The 27,624-nt window shown below is 43.6% G+C and overlaps 1 protein-coding gene across 1 annotated transcript in view; it reads left to right on the top strand.

Moving 5' to 3' along the window:
- NUP210L (nucleoporin 210 like) overlaps positions 1 to 27,624 on the top strand; it is a 444,253-nt gene that overhangs the window by 299,652 nt on the left and 116,977 nt on the right. The window contains exons 27-30 of the mRNA XM_078668895.1: positions 984 to 1,142; positions 3,806 to 3,897; positions 10,380 to 10,554; positions 13,445 to 13,620. Coding sequence (XP_078525021.1) covers positions 984 to 1,142; positions 3,806 to 3,897; positions 10,380 to 10,554; positions 13,445 to 13,620 — 602 coding nt within the window. The remainder of the gene's footprint in view (positions 1 to 983; positions 1,143 to 3,805; positions 3,898 to 10,379; positions 10,555 to 13,444; positions 13,621 to 27,624) is intronic.

Below are 27,624 nucleotides of genomic sequence, written 5' to 3'. Positions count from 1 at the left end.
ACTGTTTAGTCCCAATTATTAAATGGGGGGACAACTTCTGTTTCGACATTGACTGATATTTTTAAAGGATTCAACCCTTGTCTCTTCATTTTTTGTTCCAGCAAACTTCAGTCTATTTCAGTCCACTCATCAGCCAAATATGGCAGACACTGAAAGACCACTCACAAAAACGTACCTGATTTAGACCATTCTTCTCCAACAAGTAACTGGTGAGCCACTGGTTCTCCAGCTAGCTGTAAGTAGCTTTCCTGTGAGCAGCCCAACCTCCTAAACTAGAAGCTTTTGCTAGGCTGAATTAATATACGTACACAAAAACGGAAAAGCATGTATTCGAGATCAAAATTTGTACATCTTCAGAATTCATAAGCTGATGTTTTGAGAAAAACGATAGACTTTGTAAAATACATTTAAAGACGATATTTGAGTGATAAATCATGCAGCATCAGGGAGACTTATGACTCGTATTTCCTTGGTAGCAGGGGTATGATAGTATGGCTGTTGAGTATTACACATGTGGAGGCATTCCAAAATAATAAAGCCTTTTTTTACATTACTGGTGAAAATGCTGCATGTGGCACTGAGGTGTTCATTGCTGGTAATCTTGTATGGGGTGGTCGCTAATGTAATCTTGTCTGATATGCTCACTATTACAATAGTAATAAGAGTAGCTTGGGATGATAGTCTTTGACAAAAATAGCTCTTAATACAGAAAAGGTGGTAAACCCCTGATGTAGACATAGATCTTTAGGTACATAGGTTACTAATTGAAATGCAGGTGAAGAATAACTTTTGAAGTCCTTGCACATATGCTGTACTATAAAGAGGGCAATGATGAGCCCATCCTCTGAAATACCAATGTCCATGGCCACTTGTCAACAACAGGCAGGGAAAGATCATGACCAGGCTCTGAGCCATCTACTAGATACTACAAGAAATGGGTGTAAATCAAAATGTTTGACACTTTGTCTTCTTTCTATTCTTAGGTCCCTCTGAGAGTTGGCCCAGAGAATAGTTTTTCTGTAATTCTGCACACCAAGGCAGCTGGCAGGACTGGACTCAAAGTGACAGTGCATCGCCAAGATGTCTCCACAGGGCAGTTCGAAGGAGATGTTTTGGAGCTCTCTGATGAAGTGCAGATACTGGTAAGTTCACCATCTCATGAAGTTCAGATATTGGTGAGTCTAGATACAAGTGAGCTAATCACCTCTTGAAGCCAAGTAGTAATGAGTTCATCATCTCATAAACTACAGTTTCTGTGAGTTCATCATCTCAAAATTAATATAGTGGCGAGTTCATCATCTCAAAGTCAAGATAGGGGTGAGTTCTTCATCTCATGAAGTTTAAATGCTGGTGATTTCATTCTCTCTTGATAGATAATACAACCCTTTGTCTCATGAATGCACTGATTTTTGAAGTGCAAATAAGGATGTATTCATTCGTTCATGAAGTGCAGTTGCTAGTGTATGCATTGTCACATAAGGTTTAGATAAGGATCTTTTCATTGGACCATGAAGTGCATATGTGTATGAATGCAGCACCTCATGACATACAGCTGCAGGTGCCTTCATTGGCTTAAGAACGAACGGTGTATACTGATATAATACCTTTCTAACGATGAGGGAAAGACCTGTGTGCACAGTGAGTTATTTTGTAGTTCTAACCGTTTTCAATTAGGCCTTTCTGCGCTCAACTCCTCGTGGCCCACCGTTAAGCCACAAACAATACAATATAAACACCCATAAAGAAGGAGCGCCAATGTAATCACAATATTAACAATTAAATATTGAAGTCCGTGAATAATCCAGTTCCAATGCAAGCTTCCTTTTTTGACTGAGTCCAGTCTTTTATTGATATACGATGATTTTTACTTTTTCAGCTTCTTTTCATTCAAAACATGTTTTTTCTTCAAGAAGACATTCACAAAATGTATTATTAAATGAACAATGAACACTCCACAGCCTAAGCATTTCGTTCCTCTTGGGGCATCATCAGGGCTGTAAAGAAAAGAAACATGATAAGAAATTCTGTACTTTGTTGTTTTCAACACATGCTTAATTAATTTCAGTTTCAACCGCAACAACTATAAATACCAGTATTTGATAAAGCGGAAGCCTGCCTATATACCACACTAAACAATGATTTTACATTCATGTACCTGCCTATATAACAATCTTCTTCACAATTACTCCTTGACAAACTATCAAGGCGGTGGGGAAAAATAAAGATCATAATCTACATTTCAACTAATCTCTGAGAGCAACTTTATTAAAACGTATATAATACTTCTCCTTAACCCTAAACATCTCTTTAAATTACAATTCCAACTTCGTACCTTCAAAATTAATGTGTCCTATATAGAATGTCTTTGTTGGTGTGTCCTCCTGTTTTTTGAAGAAAGTCTGAAAAACTTGACTTGTAAGCCCTGGACTACTTGAGTGGATGCATACATGTAGGTACACAAGTATCACCTTTGGGGAACTACCACTGTCTCAGGTTTAAATGTCTCATCAAAATAGCGTTCACAAAAATATGTATACTTAAAATAGAAAATTAAAAATTGGGTTCTGAAGCACCCTAATTATATCTTCCTCAGTAGGTCTTTAATTTTTATTTTACATATTTTAAACACTAATAGATTCTTGAAAACAATACTTTCCTTCTTGAACAGCATGAAGATGCCACCCTAAACACCCATCAGATAGATTATACTACAGTCTACAAGGGGTTTGAATCGTAAAAAAATCTTTCCCTGAAAGAGTAGGTTCATTAATTAATAAATGACTAAACTTACCAACAGTGTAAGTCATTAGATGTTCCACTAAAAACTCTTTGCCCTTATTGTTGCTAGCTGAGGCTTTCAGAATATATACTTATTTAATATCATGCAGTGAGTGAGGGAGTGTCAGTGCACCGTACACCTGAAGGAATCTTGGTGATAAAACTGCACAAGGATTGGATGTGATCATAGTCAACTAACCTTTAGGGCAGAGAAGTAAGCTCTGTGGTCTGAGATGAACCAAAGGAAGATAAGTGAACGATTCCACAAGTGAGTCAAGATAGAAAACACTGTGCCCTCAAGACGCGATCACCAGAAATGCAGTACAGTGACCAAAGGTGGAGCTCCAGAATGGAATGGACGAAGGGAAACAGGGTGCTGAAGTCTTGAGTGACTAGAACTGGGTATGTGGCCTCAGATGGCCAGCGAGCAAGGCAGAGGGTCTTAAACTCAATTCGCTGATCAGCAGGAAGGCAACAAAGTCCTCAGCGAGCCTCAGAAACATTATTGAATATACATAGGGTAAACATAATCCGACTGCCATGTTCTACACAGCATGCAGTTTTTCGCTCATACTAGATGGAAGCTTCAAGTAACACACATTAGTGTGGAATATTCTGAAGAGTATCCCTGCTATCACTCTCAGGGATCACAGATGTTGAGTTACAAATGTGAAGATCTTCTTAAGGAGTCTCGTTTGATGTTAGTAGGTGGCTCTAACTGAGTTCGAATCCCAGAACATTACAGTTACTTTTTTATCCAGATTTCTAGATTTTTCACCTTGGTAACTGGGCAGGGTAGAGAGCCCATAGCTTCAAGAAGTGCAGATGCTTGTAAAAGGCTTATAAAGAAGTGTAGATATCGTAGCGGCAGAGAGTGAGAAATACATTGCCACACTACTCTACAGAATCAAGGCTTTGCTGGATTCTTGTATAGCGAAGGCAATGTCAGTTCTCTGGACTGATATTCATTGTTTTTTATGCTTTCAAAAAGTGGTCTATTCCTTCATGCCCTTTGTCTCACTTGCAGGTTTTTGAGAAGTTACAGCTGTTCTTGCCCCGGTGCCCAGCTGAGCAGATTCTGATGTCCATGAGCTCGCATCTCAAGCTGCGCACCAACAGGTACAGTAAAGAAACCTGAACTGTATCCCAAATGATAGGGAAGTGGAATCTCTGAATCCCCTGGAAAGGAAAGACAAGCATCACCAACTGTTAGGAGATGCTTCAATGTTTAGCAACAGTCAGGGAAAGGGGGTTTGTGGAACTGTGCACAAATGGCATATTAACTTTACACCAAAAGGTGGGACCATGAAAGAGTACTGCTAGAAAGGAAAAGGAAGGCTTGCCACAAAGGGTAAGTAAATGGGAACCGTACCATGCCTGGTACTAAAAAATTAACTGCCTACTAAGAGGTGGGGAATATTGAATTGTACACTACACTGTAGACAAAACCATGCCACTGGAATCAAGCTATCCTGGCTGATGAGGGGTGAAACCCCGAAACCGGTCCTAGGATGCTTGTCTCCAGTCCAGGGAGGACCTGGCTTGGCAGTTCGGGCTGGACTATTCCCATTGGGCACAGGGTCAAGACTAATTTTCAAATGGCTGGGTTCAAACTGGAATGGCGAGCAAATAAAAGATGGATTTAGGCCCAGATCTCTGTACTGGGGTGAATGTATGACGTTGTTCTGCATTCTGTCCATCAATTGTTCTTTTTGCATGTGTCACCCCAGAGTGGGACGGGTATGCCCAGACGTGGGTCCCATGCTCTCCGTTCCACTTCACTGGAGTCAAGCTACCCTGGCTGATGAGGAGTGAAACCCGAAAACCGTTTCTAGTATGCTTGTTTCCAGTCCAGAGAGGACCTGGCCTGGCAGTTCGGCCTGGACTGTTCCCATTGTGCACAGGGTCTAGAGTGTTTTGCCTATGGCTGGGTTCAAACTGGAATGGCCTGGGGAGCTAAAAAACGATGGGTTTAGGCTCAGATCTCTGTACTGGGGTGAATGTATGACATTGTTTTGAATTCTCTCCATCAATTGTTCTTTTTGCATGTAGCCTGCATCAAACACACATGAGTGCCAGTGTTTATTATTTCTGTACCGTCTGAAAATTTTCACACATGAAAAGCTTATGATATACCCATTCTATTTCGATAGTGGATTGACCTAGATTTCTTGTTCTTTTCTTGCCAGTAATGGTATAAAGATCATCAAAGGCTTCAAGTCATAGACATCAGCCTACCCAGATATTTACTGGTTTCTTAGATGTTAATTTACAACACACAGGAATCCTTATACCTGGGTTCAGATCTTTATATTTTTTGTCCAGACAATCATGGACACTAATCCTTAGAACGTGCCTGTGGTGGTAGCGCATATTCATGCATTTTCTCCCTCTGTATTGAAATTGTCTCTTTCCAACACGGCGCCCATGGTAGTCAATCCATCATGCTTGCATTGGGGACCAGCATAATACAGGTTTTCTGCCATTGGAGATTTAATTTTTCCATCAAATTCCCTCTGCCCGGTAGCGCCCTGATTATTTGATTTAAGGAACCAACCTTCATGGTAAGAGTTTCGCCTAATATCAGTGATAACTAGAAGTATCATATAGGAGTACCGCTTATTGGGAATTACAATTCCAACATTGTGCTGATGTTTTCTGAGGGTGTCAGGTGATCCAGTTTTTTGCTAATTAGATTACAGTATACGTTGTCTGCCGCACACATAACCGCGCTGTTCCTACTGACTTCGAGGCTGACGGTGGGAGATTCCATATGAGGAAAGGAGGTAAGGCAGACCAAGAGCTTGAGAGAGTTTTACATGCTTTTAAGCTTGTCTTTGAAGGATCTGCTAGTGGAAAATGGCAACCTAGAAGTGTCTGTCTTTGTGACATGCTTTATATGTTACAGAGTGCACAGCAGTTTCTCAATGTGATCACCAGATGGGGGGATGCTTGTTATAGGTTTCACATGTGAAGTAGTAACAGTGAGTTCAGCAGTCTGACTCTTTATGTGACTACATACATACTAGGACTACTGCCTAAGGAGTTTAACTAGCATGCTTAGTACACTCTGTAGCCAAGACATAGATGAAGGAGCGCCCAGTTGGATCTGGGGCTGAACCACCCCTTACTCCCTTCTTATGTGCGGGGAGTGTGATGATGATAACACCTTGATTTTAAGTATCCATCAAGGGATACCAATGTAAATATTTTATTGAAGAAAAGACCATGTGTTATTGATACACCGTGTTTTTATTTCTTATCAAGGTACCCCTTGGGTTGAGTGTGCGACCAGCCTCAACAAGGGGTTACTGTTTTGTCCACCATCTCCATAAATATTAGGACCATTGACGAGAAATTTGGACCGTCAGTGTGGTAAATGTTACCTTTATCAGCCATAGTTCAGATTGTCCCCACAAGTAAGCCAGTGACCATCTCTCGTGTGCTCTTACTGTTTGTCCTTTACAGGCCATTACTGACCACATAGAAATTATTTTGGATATCTCAGCATCGTGCCATAGCCTATTTCATACATGACTGTTAGAAATGGGGGTCTCTCGTTGGTAATGGTTTGCCCCTTGGTCCAAGTAGGGATCCTTCTTCCTAGTCAGGGTAAGGGGGATACACTTCCAAAATAACCCCTGCTCACCGCCTTGGTAGCTTGACACGAGCAGACAAGCTTATCTCAGAGGAAACATGTAAAGCATTTGTGCACACACACAGTTATACATTGAAAACCCTACAAATGGACACCACCCCAGTTTCGAAAACAAAGTAATCTTTATCTAAAACCAACAAGATCAAAAACGAAAAAAAACCAACATACGATACTTAAAAATATGCACTTTTCAAGAATGACCTTTAAATTCAGTTCCTTGAAGTCGGTAGCTCTATCCGGTGCTACTGCAGTGCTAAGAACAACAGAATCCAACAGTTGTGTCTCACCGCCCTGGTCAGAGTGTCGGCAGACTCGTAAACAGTACCTCTTTGTTGCAGCCGATCACGTTGGTGCGGCCCGGTCGTGGCAACCATTGCAGTTGCGAGGCAAAGTGTAGCGGTGCAGCGTGGGGTGCCCTCAAGTCTTGGTGCAGGCAGTTGCTCTGTGACGGTCTTCCTGCGGTGTCGGTGAGACCAGGGTGGCAATGCAGAGTGAAGGCGGTGCTCTTTGTGGTGCTGACAGATCACGGTGCAGGCAACAGAGCCGGTTCTGGGGAGTTGGCGCCGGTCGGTTTGGACTGCTGTGTGTGACAGGGCGGAGCATCGTGAGACTTATGAGCAGCGCCCCCAAGCCACGGTGTAGTCAGGGGTGTCAAAGGATTGTTCGGTGAGACCAGAGTGGTGAAGTGAAGCGAGGCGGTGCCCACAGGTCGCGGTGCACGCAAAGGCGCAGTGGCGGTCATCGTCGTCGGTGAGACCAGGGTTGCGGTGCGAGATGTGGCTGTGCCCTCTGCTTTCCCCCTCTTCGGCAACTAAAACCATGGTTCCAGAGGCGGTACCCAGAAGTCGGTGAAGGCTTTGCGGTCCCTGAAACTTCAGAACAGGAGGCAAGATCTAGTTCAAGCCCTTGGAGATGTGCAAGCAGAGGACACAGTTCACATCAAAGTCGTTGTCCTTTCATTGGCAGAAACAGCCACTGAAGGCCAACCCCAGACAGCACACAGCAAAGGGGCAATACTTCTTATTCAGTTTCTCCATCTCATCTCCATGGCAAAGGTTCCTCTTGAATTCCAGAAGTGATCTAAAGTTCTGGGGTCTGGGCCCCCAATGTATATTCAGCATTTCTCTTTGTTCTCTGAAGCAGAGAGGCTCTGTGTTCAGTCCAAACCAGTTCTGTTATCTCTGGCCCAGCTTCCCAGCAGGAGGTGGATACATCATTGTGTAAGGCAGACCAGGCCCATTCAGGTGCAAGGAAAACTCCTCTCCATACTCTAAATGCAGTCTAGGTCTGACTCTTCCAGGAAGGGCTGGACACACCTCAACCCCCATCCCCCAGTCGCTGTCTACAGTGAATGCACATCCCCAGCCCCTGTCACTCTAAAGCCAGACAGTCAAACCAGCAGAGGTACACAGGATGGCTAAGCAAGAAAATACCCAATCTCTAAAAGTGGTATTTTCAAACACGCAATATAAAAATCATCTTTACTAAAAGATGCATTTTTATTTTCTGAGTTCAGGCATACTAAATTGCATCTTTCTTTCTTGTCCCAATGGGAAGTTATACTTATTAGGTGTTATAAGTAAACTCCCATTCTATCCTATGGGGCAGATAGCCTTTGAACAGGGAAAAACAAAATACACTGTATTTCACTATCAGGACATGTCACACACATCAGTACATGTCGTACCTTTCACAAAGACTGCCCCCTGCACACAAGGGTACCTTGGGCCTACCTTATAGGTGACTCACATGTAAGAAAAGGGAAGGCTGGGGCCTGGCATGTGGGTGCCATTGCCAGGTTGACATGGCAGTGTAAAACTGTGCGCAGACACGGCAGTGTGAGGTCTGAGAACCATTTGAAAGGCTGCTTGTGTGGATGGCACAATCAGTGCTGCAGGGCCACTAGCAGCATTTGACTTACAGGGACTGGGCACTCACAGTGCACTGTACTAGGGACTTAGGGTCCGATTCCGATGTAGTTGGGAAGGCTCAAGACGTGTTCCAGAACATGCAAATCCGATTTGTAGCCTATGTTTTCGACCCCATCTTCACCCATTCTGTACGACCAAGTATGATGCAAAGATCTCGTCTGCGTCAACCGAATTGTTTCTGAACCCGATCCTGTCCATACAACTCGTTCGCACCCGTTATCGTGCCGTGCAATGGAACCGGATTCCGAACGAGCAAGTACGATGCACGATTCAGACAGCTGTATCAACTCAGTCAACAGCTGTGGGAATGGGACTTCGGGGGCCGTAGCAGGCCACCCACAGGGTCCTCCGAATCGGTCACAGGGGTGTTGCCCATGGGTCCCCCCAATCCAAGCATGCACAATGTGGTGGGCACTGTGGGTTGCCCGCCACATGGTGTATGCTTTTCCCCACCCACCCTTTTTTGCTATAGGAGTCTGTGTACGCGTTCGGTATACAGGCTCCCATAGAATTCAATGGGACTCAGTGCGTACCGAGTCCGTCAGCATGCGGATGCATTGTACTTGTTCGGGCGGACTCTCACAGCGCAATTCGCTAGGAAAGCCCTCCAGATCAGAGTCGTACAGAGGACTTTCCTAGCGAGATCGTAATCGGCTCCTTAGTAGTAAGTCAAATAAGCCAATCATGGAAACACCAATCCATATTCACAAATTACAATGAGAGCATGTGCACGTTAGCACTGATCAGTAGTGGTAAAGTGCCCAGAGTCATAAAACCAACAAAAACAAATCAGAAACAAGGGGGCCAAAAAGCAAAAAGTCTGTGGACAAACCCACTGAAAAAACCAGGTCTAACAATGACCTAGATGACTGAGTGTAAATTCAATCATTTCTGGATAGAGGTTCTCTGGGGGTGAATTATGGTGATTTGTTTTTTCACTTTGGGCACTATGTTGACATCTAGAATGTACAGCACTGGTGGACTGGCGAGGTGGCAGTAGTCCTTCATCTGTTCCCTTCTATTTCTTTTCATTTTTTCCCACCATGGTTGACCTACTTGATATAATCGTCTTTTCACAAGGCTCCCTACCCTTTCTATTTCTCGCGAATCTGTGATGTGTGTACTAGAGTGCTCATAATATACTTTTTTCTGAAGTCATGCTCCAATTAAAATGTTCTGGTGACCCATATGTTTCCATTTTGTAATAGAGATACCCCTGCTTGTTGGATTGGGTGTATTAAAAATATTCAAAGGAGGATCAGGTCCTAAAGAATGGGGCTTAAAGTGTATGTGTTCTACCAAAATGTGCGTTGACCAATTTTCCCAACATATCCAATTCATGTTGCACCAGTGTAAGGCTAAAGAAGAGTGGCCTCCTTTGCTGTCGATTCAAGATTTTTTTTGCTGGGAGTTGTATGATTTGTATGTATGGAGGTCATGGGAATGTGGTATGAATCATATATTGTGACTGGTGAGTGGGGTGAATCTGTTACATTGTTGCATATTGGGATTTATGATTTGTGTATTTATTGGAGTACCCTCTGTAAATCCTTGCATCAGCTTTAAGCACGTATTTATGAGAACATCTTTTGTGAAAATGATAGCAAGAGAAATTGTTTAAATAACAAAATATGTAAAATGAAGCACATCTATAAATAAATCTGTCTGGGGTATTTTCCACATTGGATTAAGTCCATGAATGAATGTAGGTTAAGCTGGAACGTTGTTATTGATTACTATTGTTTTTTCCCCTTTCCAGATCCTTAAATCATATTTTTGGGGGGTACCCTTCTGTGTGAGTGAGTATGTGGGACAATACGAAGGACGAGGTTTGTGGTTGAGTGAGAGCAGTCACTGCAAGCTGAAGTGACCACTCTTGAGTGGCAGATATTTGCGGCAGTCCATGAGGGCTGGATATACTTGGCAGTCCACATGGCTGAGTGTGTGACTTTGTGTGCAAAACAAATAATGGTGTTCTGATCTCACAATTAATTTATTACAATATATTACAGAGAAGGCGCAGCCTTTATTAGCTCCAGAGTTTTGCAGTGCTTCCCCAATTCGTCAGTGCTTGAAGAGGGCAGTCAGGGCATATTGACAGCTGGCGCCATCAGTGGTTCAGCTGTGCTGGAAGTGACATCACTGGAGCCCTTCGGAGTCAACCAGTCCACCATCACTGGAGTACGGGTGAGTCCGCAGTGAAGTGATGCTATGAATCGACATGGGATTGCTGGTTAGAAAATGCTTGATTGCCAGAAATTGTGAACGGGTTGGGGGCAGATCACAATAGCCAAATCGGGACAGTCAATCAGAGAGAGCAATCATGGCAGACTTGTGGGGGGTCGGCACATAGTCACAAACAGACTTTGGGGCTAGGTTTGGACAAATAATCGATTCCTCTTCACATTTTCAGGCCAAAGCCAGGCCCAGTGAAGATCCTGTGTTGGACTTTGGGAGCAGATGATAGAGAAAGCCATGTCTAAGGGATGTACCTAGTAGTAAACATAGCTGTGGCCAGACCTGGGTAAATGGAGAAAGGGTTCTGCCATGGCTAAACTAGGGTGGTCTTGGAGAAAGCACAGCCACCGTTAGTCTGGGAAAATGTACTTCTTCTCATGCTATAGCCTGGAGCCCCAAATGCTGAGTGGTTTTCAGATTCTACAGGTGATTAGATCAGGCATGGAATGGGAGAGTAAACCAGGTGTATTTCAGAAGAATCAGTGCTATGCAGAGTAACATCTGCATAAAGAGCATTACGCATGTTACAAATAACACCAATATTAGGTACACACAGTTGCACAGGGAGGAAAACGTAAAGGTATGTGTTGTGGAAGAACCTGGAGTAGGAAACACTGGTAAGTAGAAAAAGGTCACTTGGGAGAGTTTTACAGATTAGTGCCTGATTGGCTAGAATATTTGGTTGCTTTAATTTGGAGACCCACAGCCTTAGAATGTTATGGTTGCATAAAACATGTAGTTCAACCCATTCAGACATGTGAATGGGCAGATCTTTCATAGTATGGTACTGTAAAACAGCTGCATTAGCTTTTACAGAGCATAAAAACTTTAAATGCGCATGTCAGAACAGTACGGAGATGCCACATTGCTAATCCTACTCTTATGGTTGCCACGGGGTCGGGTAATTCCAAGTTGCAGGATTCAATCAGAAAAAGAGAGTTACTGCTTGAATTAGTGTTTTGCGCCTTATTCCTGCATGTTTTTCTCTGAATCGAAGATTCCCCCACACACATTTGCCAGGTTATTCCAGAAGTAACACTCCCAAGGAAAACATCTCTGCACATAGAAGCCAACATTTCACATTTAAGATGAAGTATCATGACTTTGAAATCCAAAAATAACTTTATTTATTTTTTGTTTTCTTCCTCTACTTCAATGCACGTTTTTGAAGGGAAATGTAACTTTCCAGATCTTTTTTTTAAGTAAATCTCCCTCTTATCTTTGGCAAATATTGACATGTATGTCTGCAGTGCATTGTTCCCACCCATCTCAGAATCCAGGTTTGGCCTTAAACACTTTTGTGGCTGAATTGACATCACCATAAATTCTGTAATGAGGCTCCTATTTGCTTAAATCCTGATGAAAGCTGCTTCTGGGCATTTTATTCCTGAGAAAAGGAGGGTAGTTCATTTAGAGTCCTTATTTAGAGTCCTCTAAATGTCTTGAAAGAACTTCAGTGTTGTGTATTTGCCTCTAAAGATAACTGACTGATGTGTGTTAAGATAGGTAAGACGTTGTGATATATTCTTGTTTTTTGTTATCTGAATACATTCAAGGGCTAGCATGGCAAATGAGTTTAAGGAAAGCAATGTTCATGGTATGGACAACCTCACTGATGTCATATAAGTAAACATTGAACTAGCTCATTTTAAATTAAGACCAGTCAAATGTTTTTGATTAATCAATGTTAATTAGAAATTTGAGTCCACAAAATAGCAAAATATAAACATAAGTTAATGTATGATATACATATTTCTAAAAAAAACATTTAGCCATCATTTTCAAAACACTAATTTAATACCAGTAACAGATATGGTATTGAAACTTTAAGTGCAAAGTATGCTGAAAGCAAAGCATTTTTAAACAATTGGTCGTTATTATAAGCGGGCAGTAATAAGTTGTAGAAAGTGATATATTAGATGCGCAGTGTCCCTTTGTAGAATTGTGTACAAAGATTTTATTATAAAGTTTACCCATGGGATTTGGGTCAGGTTCATATCTTCCAATCTTCTCTTTCCACATGTTGGACCTGTTTATTCTCTCCAATAGCTCCATGTTTGTCCTACTTTTTCATGGAGCTTTGTTTAATAAGTACTACATGTGGTCTGCTTGGTGATCATCAAGGGCCATGTGGACCTGGTTAAAACCTATTCTGTGTTCAAGAGACACCCATCACCTTGGATCAGACAAGTTGGTATTCCCTTAGAAGGCCTTCCAGCCTGATCCACATGGTTGTATTCTTATGTGCCAGCTCCTTGAGTGCTATTTATCTGGCATTCTGCCATTGGATAGTCCTTTGTATAAGGCGCTGTGGTTAGCACTATTTTCAGATATAGCTACTGCATTGAACTACCACACTCCTCTGTGGGAAAACTATATTCATCAGTTAACCTTCAGTATGTTCAAAGATGCAAAGGTGCAGAGGGGGCAAACCCAAGAGCAAAGTCATTGTCAGGCAGCTAGTGGCAAGTGATTACATCATTTAATTTATTTCTAGACTACATTAGTTTTTTAAACATTGACCAAGAATCATCCTTTTTTGCCACACCTACTATCAGCTGGACGAAATAGTTCCAGACACTCCCTAAATTGGATGCAAAACTCTGAGGAGAACCCAGCCCATGAACCACTTCTGGAACTCCATTCAAGTGCACTGTTTTGACCTGACTTTCCTGTTGTCAAGCTCAGTGGCTTGACTTAGGGGTAGGCCGTAATGGAAAAAAATCTTCAAATTTACTGAAAGTGTAATACTAAAGTGGAAAGAGTCATGTGTACAGGTGACTACCGGTTGTCTCTACCCTTAGTGTGTTTCTTTCTTTTCTTTCTTTGCTTCATGCAGGTGGCCCCAGTATCCTACCTGAGAATCAGCACCAGTCCCAGATTGCACACGGTCAATGGGGCTCTCTTGACAGCCTTTCCTCTGGGCATGGCTCTGACCTTCACAATTCACTTCTATGACAGCATTGGAGAAATGTTTCATGCTCAGAACACTCGCCTTCACTTAGCCACGAACAGGTAAGGCCTCTGATCGATGAGTCCTGCAGGCTAGTGGGTCTTTCTTGTTGGCTATCAAAAACTTTATTGTGTCTGAGAAGATGAGCACTGGTAGCTGGACTTGGAGAATGAGGACAGATTCCTAAATATTTTGTTGTGATTCAATCTGAGTACCCTCTGCTTGCTTCTAAATTTGTGGCATACGCCATGAATATCCCTGGTTTACTCCTGGAATTCAGGAGTACTGTGAAAGTAAGTTACAATTCCACTTTGACACTGACCCTGGAAGATTAGTTGCCCCATAGCAAGAAATGCTACTGTATGCTTTGGGGAATAGCTGCAGACTTTAGGACATATACAGTTTCAGGTTCAGAGTACTTGGTCAATACATATGAAAAGAGATTTTCAAAAGGCAAATTACTTGATTTACAAACAAAATGGTAAATCTGCACTCATAATAGCACTTTTAAAGTTTTATAGACTTTTTAAGTTTCATAAGTTCGCAGTATGTGCAAAAAGCTGGACAAGTGGTAGTTTCCATTTTTACTACTGGGAATTACACTATTTAAACTTTTCTTCAGGGCTGAATTGTATACCTAATATAGTCAGCAGTAGGGAAAGGCAGCCCACCTATGCAATTGCAGATTTTTTAAATAGTTTTTTTTCTATGGGGCAAAAAATGTACCCATGGAAAAAACTTCCCCCGAACCTTCCTGGCTGGAGTTTGGATGTGTGCCCTTCACCCTTACCATTTCCATGGTGGGAAAGGATCAGAATGACGTTTGTAAATGCCCAGCAACTCATGACTACGTGGGCTTTCACAAATTCTCAAGGCAAATCATGTCTTGATCCTCATACTCCCTCGCTTCTTTTTCTTTACTACCCATGTATTATTGCTTGGCAGTAGTAAATGCCTTTATACATGCTAGGTATCCTTTTGTGGATCAAACCCACAATCCCGACAGAATGACCAAAAAGAAAGATGACAGGTGAAGCCAGTGTCAGCCATGTCTCTAGCACTGTAGTTCATGGTGAGTCTATGAGTGGATGTGGCACTTGCTAGGAAAACTTTAATTTCATTTTATCTGAAGAAACCTAAGAAGCAGGAAGCCATTTTTTAGGGCTGTTCCCGGGTAGCGGATCCTCAATTAAGGTTTCTGCAAAATAATCAGTGCAACAGATGTGCTGGGTGCCTAATTTTGACCCTGTTGACCAAGAAAGTGATGATGGATTTGGCCCATATAAGTTATATATTTTCTTTTCATTTTCGTTCCCTAAGCATCACTTTCAACCAAATATTTCTAAAGAAGGGTCTGTTCTTGTGAGTTTGGAAAGCTGAAAATTATTGGTTACAAACCATTGCTATTAGGTTAGACCAGCTATATGTACCAGACTAAAAGTTTGGATTTAATCTTGTGTTAAGCCACAGGAGCAAAAAAAATTATGCCATTTGGATAAGAAACTTGGGAAGCCTCTTATCCAGCGGAAGGCCATGGTTGTATTGCGACTTATATAGCGCACGTATCACCCGAAGGCATCAAGGCGCTTGCCTTGGGAACCCGTCCTGGCTTTTTTTCCCTGTGAGATAACCCCTACTGGGTATCCCCAGGGTGAAAGCCAAGCATCCCGCAGCGGGTGGGACGCCGTAGTGGAGATTAAGCAACTATTGCCCAGAGCTGCAGCGTGGGACCCCATGATTAGAATAGGCACCAAGGCGAGAATTATCGAGTCCGTGGACATTTTTGGGCTCAGGACCCTGCCGCGTCGGGAATTGAACCCTGGTGCCGGGCCAGACCTCTGCATCAGGGTCTGCCGCTCTAATCAGTGAGCCACACTCCTCCACCATGGTTGAACAATTCACTAAACCAAGTATTTCAATGGGGCCCATACACATTTACCCAAGTGTTCATTCACACATACTGGCCAATCCGCTGGGGGATCAAGTTTTATAATTCACTTAAGTTCTGATTAGTTAATTCCCTGTAACCACAAGTCGGTTTAAATTAACATTTCAATGCCTTACTAATCTTCACAAATCAACACTTTCCTCTGGTCGATGGACCATTAGTTGAGTTAGTTGATGGTGATATTAACAACTATTTAACTAATCCACCGATCCCAGTGAAATAACCACAGACTCTGGGTAAGATTTATAAGCTTCATCTAAGATTTCAGTCATAAATTGAACACTCATATTACAGATTCACAGTGCAAACTCCATCATTCTTTACATGGGAGAGAAAAATTAATTCAGCAAGAACATTCATTAACACAGAATTCATTCAACAAAAATCAAATGCAAAAAGAGTAGATAGATGTATAGACAAAAAGACATATAATAAAGAACATTTGCAAATAAATATGCAGATTTGAGACAGAATGATAATTACCTAATGAAATAATGAAAACCATCCCTCTGGCCCAAGGGCTGGGGGAGTCCCCTTGAATTAGGGTCAGGGGACAAAGACTATAGGACAGGACAAATACTAACTAGACTTCTCTATAATCCCGACGCACCAGGGCGCATCCCTCTCTTACACTCTATCCCTCCTCAAAATTGTACCGGAATCTTCAAATCTAATAAGGCTGTCATTTGGATCTGAATCTTCCCAGTCTGCTCTCTCTTCTTTTCTTCTAGCAGCTCTTGTCTCTCTCTCTCTCTCTCTCACTCTCTCTCTCTGCATCGATGTGTGTCTTACTGACTTAAGTCACTCTAGTTATAGTCTTTATTTCTACATGTCCCACCCTCAAAGTTGCAAATATTTATGAAATACTGAATACGATTGGACGAGGCCAGGGGAGTTTTATCACACCACGTTCACATATTCATTTTTATTAAAGTTCTTATTGTCCTGCAAACCCTTCCCCTTTAGCTAATTCACAACTTTAATTCTCATACATGTATTGTTGCAATATTTATTAACATCTAATACAGGCTTCACGGATGAGGGATACACATCTCCTTTTTCTCACGTCTTCTGTCCTTGCTCTTTGGCAGCCATTCAACTTGGCGGTTAGTAGGTCACATTGCGAATCCACTGAGCATGCGCGTCTCTCTGTCATCCGTCACCATTTTTCTTTCGGTCATGTGCGATAGCAGGCCCAAATGCACACTATTAATAAAGGAATCATAAACAGATGTTAATTATTCAAATATATAGTTCTCACTGTTCACCGCCCACTTCTACTCTATCCCATGTTATTATTGTTCTCTTGAGCAAAAGCATTAACAATAGCAGCTTCTTTTGAGTTCAAGCAAGCAGATCCCGGGCATGCTGTGCCTCAAGACCGCATAATAGTCCTTCTTGCGCATGCGTGAGAGTATTTCCTTCTCAAAGCGAGTTTGTCACGTTACTTCTATGTATTTCAGGTGTGCACATGCGCAAAGCATTTTTCCAAGTTAAAGCGGGTTTTAATCGCGTTGCATTTATTCCACGTTAATTAAACATGCGTAAAGTTTTTCTCCCGCGTGTCAGTGTCTGGTGTATATTAGTTTCGTCTTATTCCGCAGTTTTTAAATGGTTAGTAAAAGTTAATGAGGGATTTCTCCGTGTAAGTTTCCTTTTCTTGAATCCTTGCTCCATCACCTCAAGTAAATCATGTATTGGTGTGGTGACAATAAATTCAAAAGAAGCAGCAACCTTGTGTCAGTGTTTAGACACCATTCTTTGGCGACGAGGATGGCTGAACCGAGCTGTGAAGGGGACAACGCACCATACCACCCATGAACTGTTAACGCAATGTACTACACGTGGATTGGCCTACCTTCAAAGCCATCGAAAATTTACCAATGCTTAGAGAACTACTGAAACAGTAGTTGTGCTGTGAGAGTTCGAGGGAATCTCAAAGGCATATGCGCTCACATCTTTTCATTGGACCACAGGTGCTGACAGCGATGTTTGTGAAAGTGGGTAGGAGCGCACTGCTTGCATGTACCAACGCCATTACCCCATAACGTCTTGGTAGTTGTAGTTCAGTTTTTCACACAAAGTTCATATTATTTTTCAGCTAATGCGGTCTTTCGAAATCGTATCTCTAGACACCAGTGTTTCGGGATTCCTCCCTCATCAGTAGAGAATATTTACAGGTTGCTGGACATGCTGCCAATTTTCTCAGGTATAATCCAACTCATAGCGTGCAGGCGTTCCAAAGCTCGTCAGCTTTGGTGGCTGCTCAAAGGAGCCTTTTATCAGTGAAAGTGGGTAGGGGCGCACTGCTTGCATGTACCAGCGCCATTACCCCATAGCGTCTTGGTAGTTGTAGTTAATTTTTTCACACAAAGTTAATATTATTTTTCAGCTAATTACGTCTTTCGAAATCGTATCTCTAGGCACCAGTGTTTCTGGATTCCTCCCTCATCAGTAGAGAATATTTGCGGGTTGCTGGACATGCTTACAATTTTCTCAGGTATAATCCCACTTATAGCGTGCAGGCGTTCCAAAGCTCGTCAGCTTGTGGGCGGCTCACGGAAGCCTTTTATCAGTGATAGTGGGTAGGAGCGCACTGCTTGCATGTACCAGTGCCATTACCCCATAGCTTCTTGGTACTTGTACTTCAGTTTTTCGCACAAAGTTCATATTATTTTTCAGCTAATGCCATCTTTCGAAATCGTATCTCTAGACATTGATGTTTATCTGATGAACAGAAAAACTGCCATTTAAGAGCTCTGTTGTGCAGCAGTAGTACAGCAGCGAACATGTGTTTATAATAAATTGATGTTGAGCAATAACCTTGTGTCAATGATTACGACAACTAAATCACCAAGGTTCGGACACACTGCTATATATTCACTCGCCATAACAACACACACCACTGAGTCCAGGTGGATAAAACACTTCGAACATACCCAAAGAGTCCCCTTTCTTGAGACAGGAGTCAAAAGTGGAAGCAGTGACACCCTTATACGCATCTTTCTTGGTGAGGTTCTGGGTGCCAAGGGGTATACATATAAAAAAGTGGCAGTATCCTTATCATGTACGGCAGGGGTTACTTTATCCCATACAATAATGGCAGAGTAATTTAAATGAGCCTCTTTTCAAGCACTCCATTCGCTGGGCTTGGGAATTTATTCCACACACTTGCAGCGTCGCATGTAAGAGAAAGGAGCCACTCTAGAATCTAGCAGTTGAGGGATATGTCTTTTCCCTACTTTTCCTCAGAGGCACAGTTAAGTGACCACTGGCCCTCTTACTGTTGGCTCTCCCACTGGCAGAAGGAGGAGTGGGCCTGCAGAGCTGGGGCAACCAACTACAAAGCTGCACATAATCCATTTAATGGTTGCGGCGGCCATCAGCTTGCCGACCAGCCCCTGAACCGGGGACAGCACACGCAACCTCCACATAGCCAAGGGAAGCCTGTGTAAATATCAGAAGACCAGCACGACAACCACCAGGCCACAGATAGAACATTCTGGATAGGATGTGTATGAAGGCCTGGGAAGATGGCTTTTGTTTCTTTCAGCTTCTTAAATAAGGTTGAGGAACAGAAAAAAAAACCTCAGTTGTAGAGAGACGTTTCTTGGGCAGGAGGTGGACCGCAGGACCCCAAGATTCAAGAGTGGCTGGTGATGGATGGAGATATACCCTACAGTAAAATTCTGCTACCTTGGACCGAATTACACAAACTTTTACAGAAAGGCAGCTTTTGGTCCAGAAAGCCCGCTTTTTTTTGTTATTTGTTGTAAATCCGTTCAGTAGTTTTAGAGATATTAAAAGAAAGCCAAATCTGGATATCTAGAGGTGCGGATCCTTCATCAATAATGACGAGCTCGTCCAGAGATCTGCAACGCTCTGATTGCCTGCCAACGGATGTATGGCATTACAACGCATGCTTTTACCACGCATGCCTTTACAACGCGGTATTTACAACGAATACCTTTACAACGCATAGTGCTTTGGGGCGCTGGATAGTGAATAGTTTAATTTACTATTCCAACTCCAGTCCCCGTGGATAGTACGGAAGGTGTTGGATAGTAAATTAAATCTATTCCCTATCCTAGAGCGCCCCCCCAGCGCAATGCGTTGTAATGGTTTGCGTTGTAAAAGTTGCGTCGTAAAGGCACTGCGTGGTAAAAGTTGCGTTGTAAAGGATGTTTCCCCCTGCCAACAATTCAACCAGGAAGTGTTGGCAGCCATCTTGGAACTTGGCTTCAGCCAAGCCCCCAAAATAAATGCAAGAAAGGGTTGCAGGGTTCGAATGCCCTAAACCCCTAATCTTGGTCCTGGGGTCCCACAGGGACCCCGACAGGTCAAAAAAGCTTTTTTCACGGCAACATTTGCAAATATCCCCATGAATTTTAAAAAGCGCAATCTCCCACGCTTGTTATGTCTCGCTCGAGACCTATTGCTGTGGAGTTGGCTCTGAAGGGAGACAGACCGGGGCACGCGCGGCGATTCTGACCGTGGATGCGCACGTACACGCACATCTACTGTCCTGCAGGCAAACCAGCATTCAGTTTCACTACACACACACACACACACGCACACACACACACACACACACACATCCCGCCCCCACGCCCCCCCCCTCCACTCACCGGGCTCGTATCCCTCTCCCTCGGCAGCAGGCAGACTTGGAGGTCGGGCATGTCTTCTCCGGCGATGTTCAGCTTGCGCCGCTACAGCTGATGTGCACGCTCACGGCGTCTGCGTCTCCTCTCGTGCGCTCCCACCGCGCTGTTTCGCGCCCGGAGATCCTCAGCTTGTGTCTTTCTACGGCTTTACACCAACCAACCCGACATATTGCCCTTTAACTGCCATTCTCCTTTCAAGCGTTCCCTCGGATGGCCAGTAGTCCAGAATTCCTCCGAAGAGCCAATTATTTGAGAAAGAAATCCGTGGTCTGCTATTTACTCCTTTAACGGACGTCTTCTTTCTTGTAATTATTGCAAGCAGGGCCGGCGTGTGAGTGCCTCAGGTGCTCACAACCAATCAAGCAGTTCAACACATATTCGATTGGGCAGTAGTAAAGTGTGGTGACCTTGCATTCGTCGGAAGAATGCTTATTACAGGATTGGCTAATGGAGTTCGTCCTTATTTCCCGTAGGTTGTAGAACATCTGAGATCGTGGTGGGAGTTTCGATTGGCTGAAGCTACGTTTACCGGTTGTTTCATTGGCTGTGGTGGTGTTCTGGGAAGAGGCTTAGAAATTGTACCTGCTGCACATACGAGCTTCTGTATGAATTGAGCAGGCAGGCATCTGATAGTTGAATGAGTGATTTTTGAGGATGCATCACAGTGAGTCGGTGCCCGGCCCTAAAGCAGCTTAAAGGGCACCTCAAGCAGTGTGAACGGGCACGATGGTGGTGACCAGGGACTTCAGGGCTGGGTCCTTTGGTGACCCTGGGCTCCGCCCCGTATTAACTTCTGTGGCGCCATCTGCCTTCTAATAGCCATCCGACTCCTGCCGCGACAACGCGTTTCCTCCCACGGCCGTTCCCTGACTGTACTGCACACTTCATGGCCCGTGACGGAACACCGGCACCGGCGCCCTGAGGCCGCGGAGTTTTGGTCCCCGCCTCGAACGTCTCCTTGGCACGCTCCTCCGCAGGTCACGGCGAACAAGTCTTGAATGGCCGCTGACCCGAGCTCATCATGCATCTGCCAAGGTTTCCAATTGCTATTTGTGACATTCTCATAATTTCAGTGTAATTATGAGGGACATTTCAACGACTACAAGTGACACTTTGTCGCCACAAGCAAAATCAAGTAACAATCCAAGGTGATCAAGTCTGGGCGAAGTTTAACTTTTATCCTTATAGGCTGGGCTTTAAGTGGGCCGGTTCTTACCAGTGCTGACCACGGGCAGTTTTTTAACGGTGGCCTCGAAACGGGGCCCTTTAGGGCTCTGTGTTGAGCCCTGGACGTGGCCGTCCGCTTTTCCCCGGACCGCAGTGATAGGAGGCGCATCGATGTGCGCGTGTTCTTCTCACTAGTGGAGAGGTTACGTCATGCCAGGTGAGCGTTGTAGAGAGGGGAAAACCTTTAAAGAGAGTCATTTTCTCTCTGGATCTCCCTTCTCTTTTTGAAACTCAAGAACAGCAACATTGTCTTGTGTCACCAGGACTTTAAGTGGAAAGTTTTTCAATATTATATACATGCCATAGTTGCTGCTTTTTAAGCTTATGTGTTTAAGCCATGCCCTTAATTACATTGGCCACGCCCCTTCTCGAGACCCCCCCACATTGTCTTGTGTCACCAGGGCTTTAAGTGGAAGCTTTTTCAATATTATATACAATCCCATAGTTGCTGCTTTTTTAGCTTATGTGTTTAAAGCCATGCCCTTAATTAATTGGACATGCCCCTTTTAAAGACCCCCCTACTTTTTCCATCCCACTAACTTAAAGCCCTGTATTTAAATCTGGTAGCCTGTAACCGGTATGTACATGGCGCCTCTTGGCTCCTTGGGTGTGAACAACATAAAATAAGGGTGGCCAACAGCGTCAGTGAAAGAAGGTCATTATGTTTGGGGGGGCAGGCGCACAAGAGTTATATGTTAAAGATATGCTTTCATCCAGGGCTTTAAATGGACAGGGTTCTGCCGGTGCTTTAAAAGTAGGTGCCAAGATAGGTCCCTATTGGGCTCTCCATTTTTACTCACAGGTTTTTAAAAATACCTTAACTCTGCAATAGTACAACCCCTCACTGCCTTAGATGTAACTTTGACTTGTTTTTCAATTTTATATAGTGCAAACTGGAGCAGTTTGCTCTTTACATGAGCTCCAGTTATATTACACTAGGGCATATGAACAATGCTGGCATGTATCTACTTGACTCATCTATGTAACAAACGAACTTAATGCAAAATTCATTAAGAGACAATTTAATCAGCAGGACCTCAGAAGCTTGCTTTAAACATATATTTTAAAATATACTGTATAATTTTGCACTTTTCCAGGTGCTTGCTATTTAAAACACTAATTGTAAGGTTGAAAGCAATATCACAGTATTTGTAATGGAAAAGATGTATTGAGAAAATGTATTTATAACGCAAATATAACGTTACATGCTGATGGTTCAGCACCTGCACTTTAGCTATTAGCCTAGGGATACCATCAATGTTGTTTGAATTTTATAAAAAAAAAGCTGTAAGGTGATAACATTACGGGATGCTTTTCTAGTGTATTTAAATATATATTTTTTTATTCTATTTTTTCGAAATTTGTAAAGATTTTAATTAATCATATACAATAAACTATGACTTGACATAAGGGCATATGCATTTTCTGGATCACAGGAAGTCAGGCTCAACCTGTTTTTCCAGCTCGACTGCCCTAGCCTTGCGCCACAACTTCGCCTACAAGAGCCAGGAGCATTTTCAATATTATATACAATGAAGGGATAGTTGTTGCTTATTTATCTTTTACAACTTACAACCATTGACAAAGCCATTAGTCTTAGCTTGGGGTAGGTGTAATGTTACGTGTTGTGTTATATATCTGGATGAATGGGCAGAAGCAGCAAAATACCAGTGGGGCAGCACACTATGCTAAGCATAGATTTATAGCTTAAGTGTTTTAGGCCACGCCATTAATTACAGCGGCCACGCCCCATATGAGAGACCCCCGCCCAGGTTTTTCAACCCACTTAAAGCCCTGCTCTCACATAACTTCACTGTGGTGCCAACCGCAACAAACACAAAATCATCCAGGATCCTGCTCCATGACCGCTTCGCAACCCACTGACAGTGGGGCAGGTACCTTGCAAGATAGTCACCAACACAGGCAGAGCACTAAGCAGCAGCCAGTCACAGAGCTACAAGGTATGGAGAGTAGTGATACTAATGTACATTATAGGATGATGTCTAGCGGTAAAACAAACATAGGGTTAGTGATACTGCACTGATCAAGGCTTAGTGGAAGGATTTACAGTTCAGCAGTGGTTAGGGTTTGAATTTCGATGGGTTTTCAGTGAGGGTGATTACAAATATTTTCAGTGGTGGGTACAATAATAGTAATAAAAACATCTGTTTGGAGTCTCATTGTGAAGGATTCTCAGAAAATGTCCTTCTGAGTAACAGTCTCCTGGTCTCCTTGCACGGTGCTCCTCCGTCCGAGACACACACTGCCAAAAATGCCACCTGCCACATGTTTTTCCTCCTCGCTTAACTTTCTTATCCAGTTACATTTCATGTTGCCCCGGCCAGGAAGGAAGCTGGTTTTGTTCGAAAAGTTACAAAGAGAATACCTAGCTGGATTATGGAGCTGGGCTGGTCTTCGGTTGATTTCTGTAGAAAGGCCCTTTGTGAGCCTCTCACTGAGGTCAAAACCTACTGCTCTCTGAACAGTCACCGTAGCCATATTTCTCAATACTTGAGTTTAATACTTTGATCTTATTGCGCGTTTTGAGCGTTTCTAGTAATGTGCTCTGGAAAGGTATCTTCTGAAATTACACTTCAGGCAAATTTTGTTTCTCAAATTGTAAGCAAAACGTTTGTTTACAACTGCAGATTCTCATTCCCCCTTTAAAGTTGAAATGATTGAGTCCTATTTCTGTTTTGTCCAGATCTCCCAGGCTCCCACATCTCCTGTTTGGCCTATTTTAAGAAGTATTTACTGAAAGTGATTTGTGCGTTTTGTCTGTGTGAACATCCATTGATTCTAAAAGGGTGGCCGCCTTTCCATCATTACTTTGCAGGTCATGTTGTGCACGCATCAGAATTTGACTCGCTACGAGTTGCTCGGGCCTTTTCAGACCTTCTTTTCAGACCTTCTGTCTGTAACATGCTCCTTCTTAATCAAACGCAGAGTTATGTCCTCTGCAAGAAAATGCCCATGACCATGTAGGAATTTCAATTCCTATAGCGTAATTTTGCAGGAATATTCTTTTTTAGAGTACGGATATCTGCTTTTTTGAAAGTCCTATTCCAAACGTGATTCGAAGCTTTCACAAAACCATGAACAGATCCCTACAGTTGTTCAGCCCTACTGTATCTTGGTCCATGATCTGCTTTTGTAAAATAATGTACTATTCTTTTCTTTTCGCTTCGGTATTACTTATAATATTCACGTTGCACGATCATTTCAGTGATAGGATTATTTTCTTTTCTTTTCAGATTGTGCAAAGAACCAATTCTTACATCAAAGTGCTTTCATTGCAGATTCCATACAGTTTTACGAATTTCATTTGCTTCATGCTGGGGTGTACCAGGGATGTTGGAGTGGCATGAGGAGTAGAGTAACTGCTGGTGACTTCGGGCCCACGGTTATATTTGAGTTTTTTTTGTTTTTGGTTGAGATTTCTGATGGACATGTCCGTTCCTATTTTTTAATGTTAATAAGATTCTGCAAACATTCTTAGTCCTAGTCCCCTCAAGAGTGGCATGACCTTGGCATTAAAAATATATTGGCATTCTTTGTGTGTTTTTGAAAACTGGACAGTTTTTTTCCCTTTGTGTAAATAGTACAGATAGAACACTTTTGCTTATAAAAAGATTTTGAGAAATTGAGAACCCACCTCTATAGAGTTCGAGCTGTACCTAACTCATGATGCTCTGTGCAACAATGTTTTTTCAAATTTTATCGGAAAGATGATTTCTCACCTGGGTGGGAATGCCATTTTGGCCTGGGAAATGCCATTTTGGCCTGGGGATTAGAATGATTTGCATATGTTTAGTCAATATCTGTAATCATGCAAGTGAGCTAAACAAGTATCAGCAAAGCGTTTTTAGGTCTCGCCTATTCTATCCTGTTAGGTATTGAATAGGCGAGATTATAGTAATCGGTTCAAAAAGTCTACCAAACTGCGGATCGCCTACAGTTCATGTGAGGTAGGCGTGTGAGGCAGGCGCGTGCAGATCATCGCCAGCCACATCCCTAACCATGCCTTGGCATCAGACTTCAAAGGAAGCCGCTCGCACACCACCATTTGTCAGCCTCTGCATCAGACTTCAAAGGAATCCGCTCCCAAGCCGCTCCCCCCCCCATCGGACTTCAAAGGAATGCGCTTCCGCTCACCCGTCCCCCCGCCACAGCAATGGCGAGAGCTTGTTTTCAGAAGGGTTTCACCTAACGAAGGAGAGGTCGGGGGAAGGGTTACAGACCCGTGAGCTGCTGGAAGCGAACAGCATCAAGCAAGCCAAATTGGGCGTCGTGTTCACTGATGTCATTATGTTGGCAGTTCCAGTTGGCGTGGTCATTATTACCCGTCACACACAGCTCATAACAACTACACAGATTTAAAAGTCTTGCCGTCCCACACGCACGCACGCACTCACTTCTGGGCTTTTTATTTATTTTTATTTTTTTTACAATTAACTTGTTTGGCTAAGAGGCTCACACGCATACTTTCGACCCTTCCCTGCAGCTCAACACACAATCGCCCCTGCTCCACAGCCTCTCCTCCCCCCTCCGCTGCTCCCCCCTAATGCACACACAGCTCACACCACTACGCCACACCTCACAGACCCCCTTCCCTGCAGCTCAACACAATCTGCCCTTGCTCCACAGCCTCTCGTCCCTCCTCCGCTGCTACCCTCTAACACACACACAGCTCACACCACTTCGCCACACCTCACAGACCCCCTTCCCTGCAGCTCAACACACAATCTGCCCCTGCTCCAAAGCCTCTCCTCCCTCCTCCGCTGCTCCCCCCAATGCACACTCAGATTTATTTATTTATTTATTTTCGAAATTTTTATCGCGCAACAAATACCCTGGGGTGTCTCGGCGCTGTGGAGCTACTAGAATCAACCATCTTCTTACTGGTTGAACAACCATGTTTTTAAGAGCCTGCGAAAGCTCATCAGGTTCGGGGCGGTCTTAATGGCCAGTGGCAAAAGATTCCAAAGTTTTGGAGTGGCCACCAGAAAACGCCTGTCTCCCCAAGTGGCAGTTCTTGTACGCGGTACAGAGAGGAGACAGGTGTTGGCCGATCTTAATTACCTCTTGGGAGTATAGAGCTGGAAAGCTTCAGTAAGGAACCTGGGTCCTATGCCATGTACTGCCTTGTAGGCAATGCAGAGGGCCTTAAATTTGATGCGGCTCTCGATTCTCAGCCAATGGAGATGGCGGATGACAGGGGTGGTGGGCTTGCGGCGAGGGATATTTAGGAGAATCCTTGCAGCCGCATTCTGGATAGACTGCAACTTCGTTAGGACACGCTTCTGAGTATGTAGCAATAGAGCGTTCCCATAATCTATTTTTGAGAAAACTAAGGTGGAGACCAGAGTTTTCCCAGCTGAGATAGGGAGGTAAGGCAGTATTTTCTTAATTTTTTTCAAAATAAAGAAAGCTGAAGAAACAACCTTATTAGTGTGGAGGTCAAAGGACAGCTTACTGTCAAACATCACTCCCAGGTTTCTGACCTTTTCCACTGGGACAGGTGGAGGGCCCAGCTTTTCAGGCCACCAGATAGACGACCATTCAGGGGAGAGCCTGCCAAAGGTCATGATCTCGGTCTTGTCCGAGTTAAGCCTTAGACAATTCGAGGCCATCCAGGTACTGACCTCAAGCATGGCTCCTTGGAAGTTGGCTGCCACAGTAGGGCCATCTCTATGGATAGCCAGAACCAGCTGGGTATCATCTGCGTAGGATGTGAGCCGTACCCCATGGGCCTTTATTACCCTCGCCAAGTCCGCTACGTAAATGTTAAACAGCATAGGACTTAGCGAGGAGCCCTGTGGGACTCCGCAAGGGAGTGCAGTGATAGGGGAGTAGAAATCTCCCAACCTAACTGTCTGGGTACGGTTTTCCAGGAAAGATGAAATAAGATCCCTGGCCAGACCGTTTATCCCCAGAGCTGTGACACGGTCGACCAGAATGGTATGGTCGACCGTGTCAAAGGCTGCTGATAGATCCAAAAGGATCAGGACAGCCGCCCCTCCCTGGTCCATAATCGCCCTGATCTCATCAGAAGCCTTTATCAAGGCGGTCTCAGTTCCATGCCCTTTCCTGAACCCAAACTGCGTTTCGTCGAGGAGTTGGTGAGCCTCGACGAACTCTGAGAGTTGTCTATTCATCAGGGATTCGCATATTTTGGCAGGAAAAGGCAGACACGCAATGGGTCTGTAACTGGCCACAGCTGTAGG

This window comes from Lissotriton helveticus, chromosome 12, assembly GCF_964261635.1.
Source record: "Lissotriton helveticus chromosome 12, aLisHel1.1, whole genome shotgun sequence".
Lineage (NCBI taxonomy): Eukaryota > Metazoa > Chordata > Amphibia > Caudata > Salamandridae > Lissotriton > Lissotriton helveticus.
The sequence above is the reverse complement of the archived record's forward strand: the minus strand, read 5'-3'. Positions and strand labels throughout refer to the sequence as shown.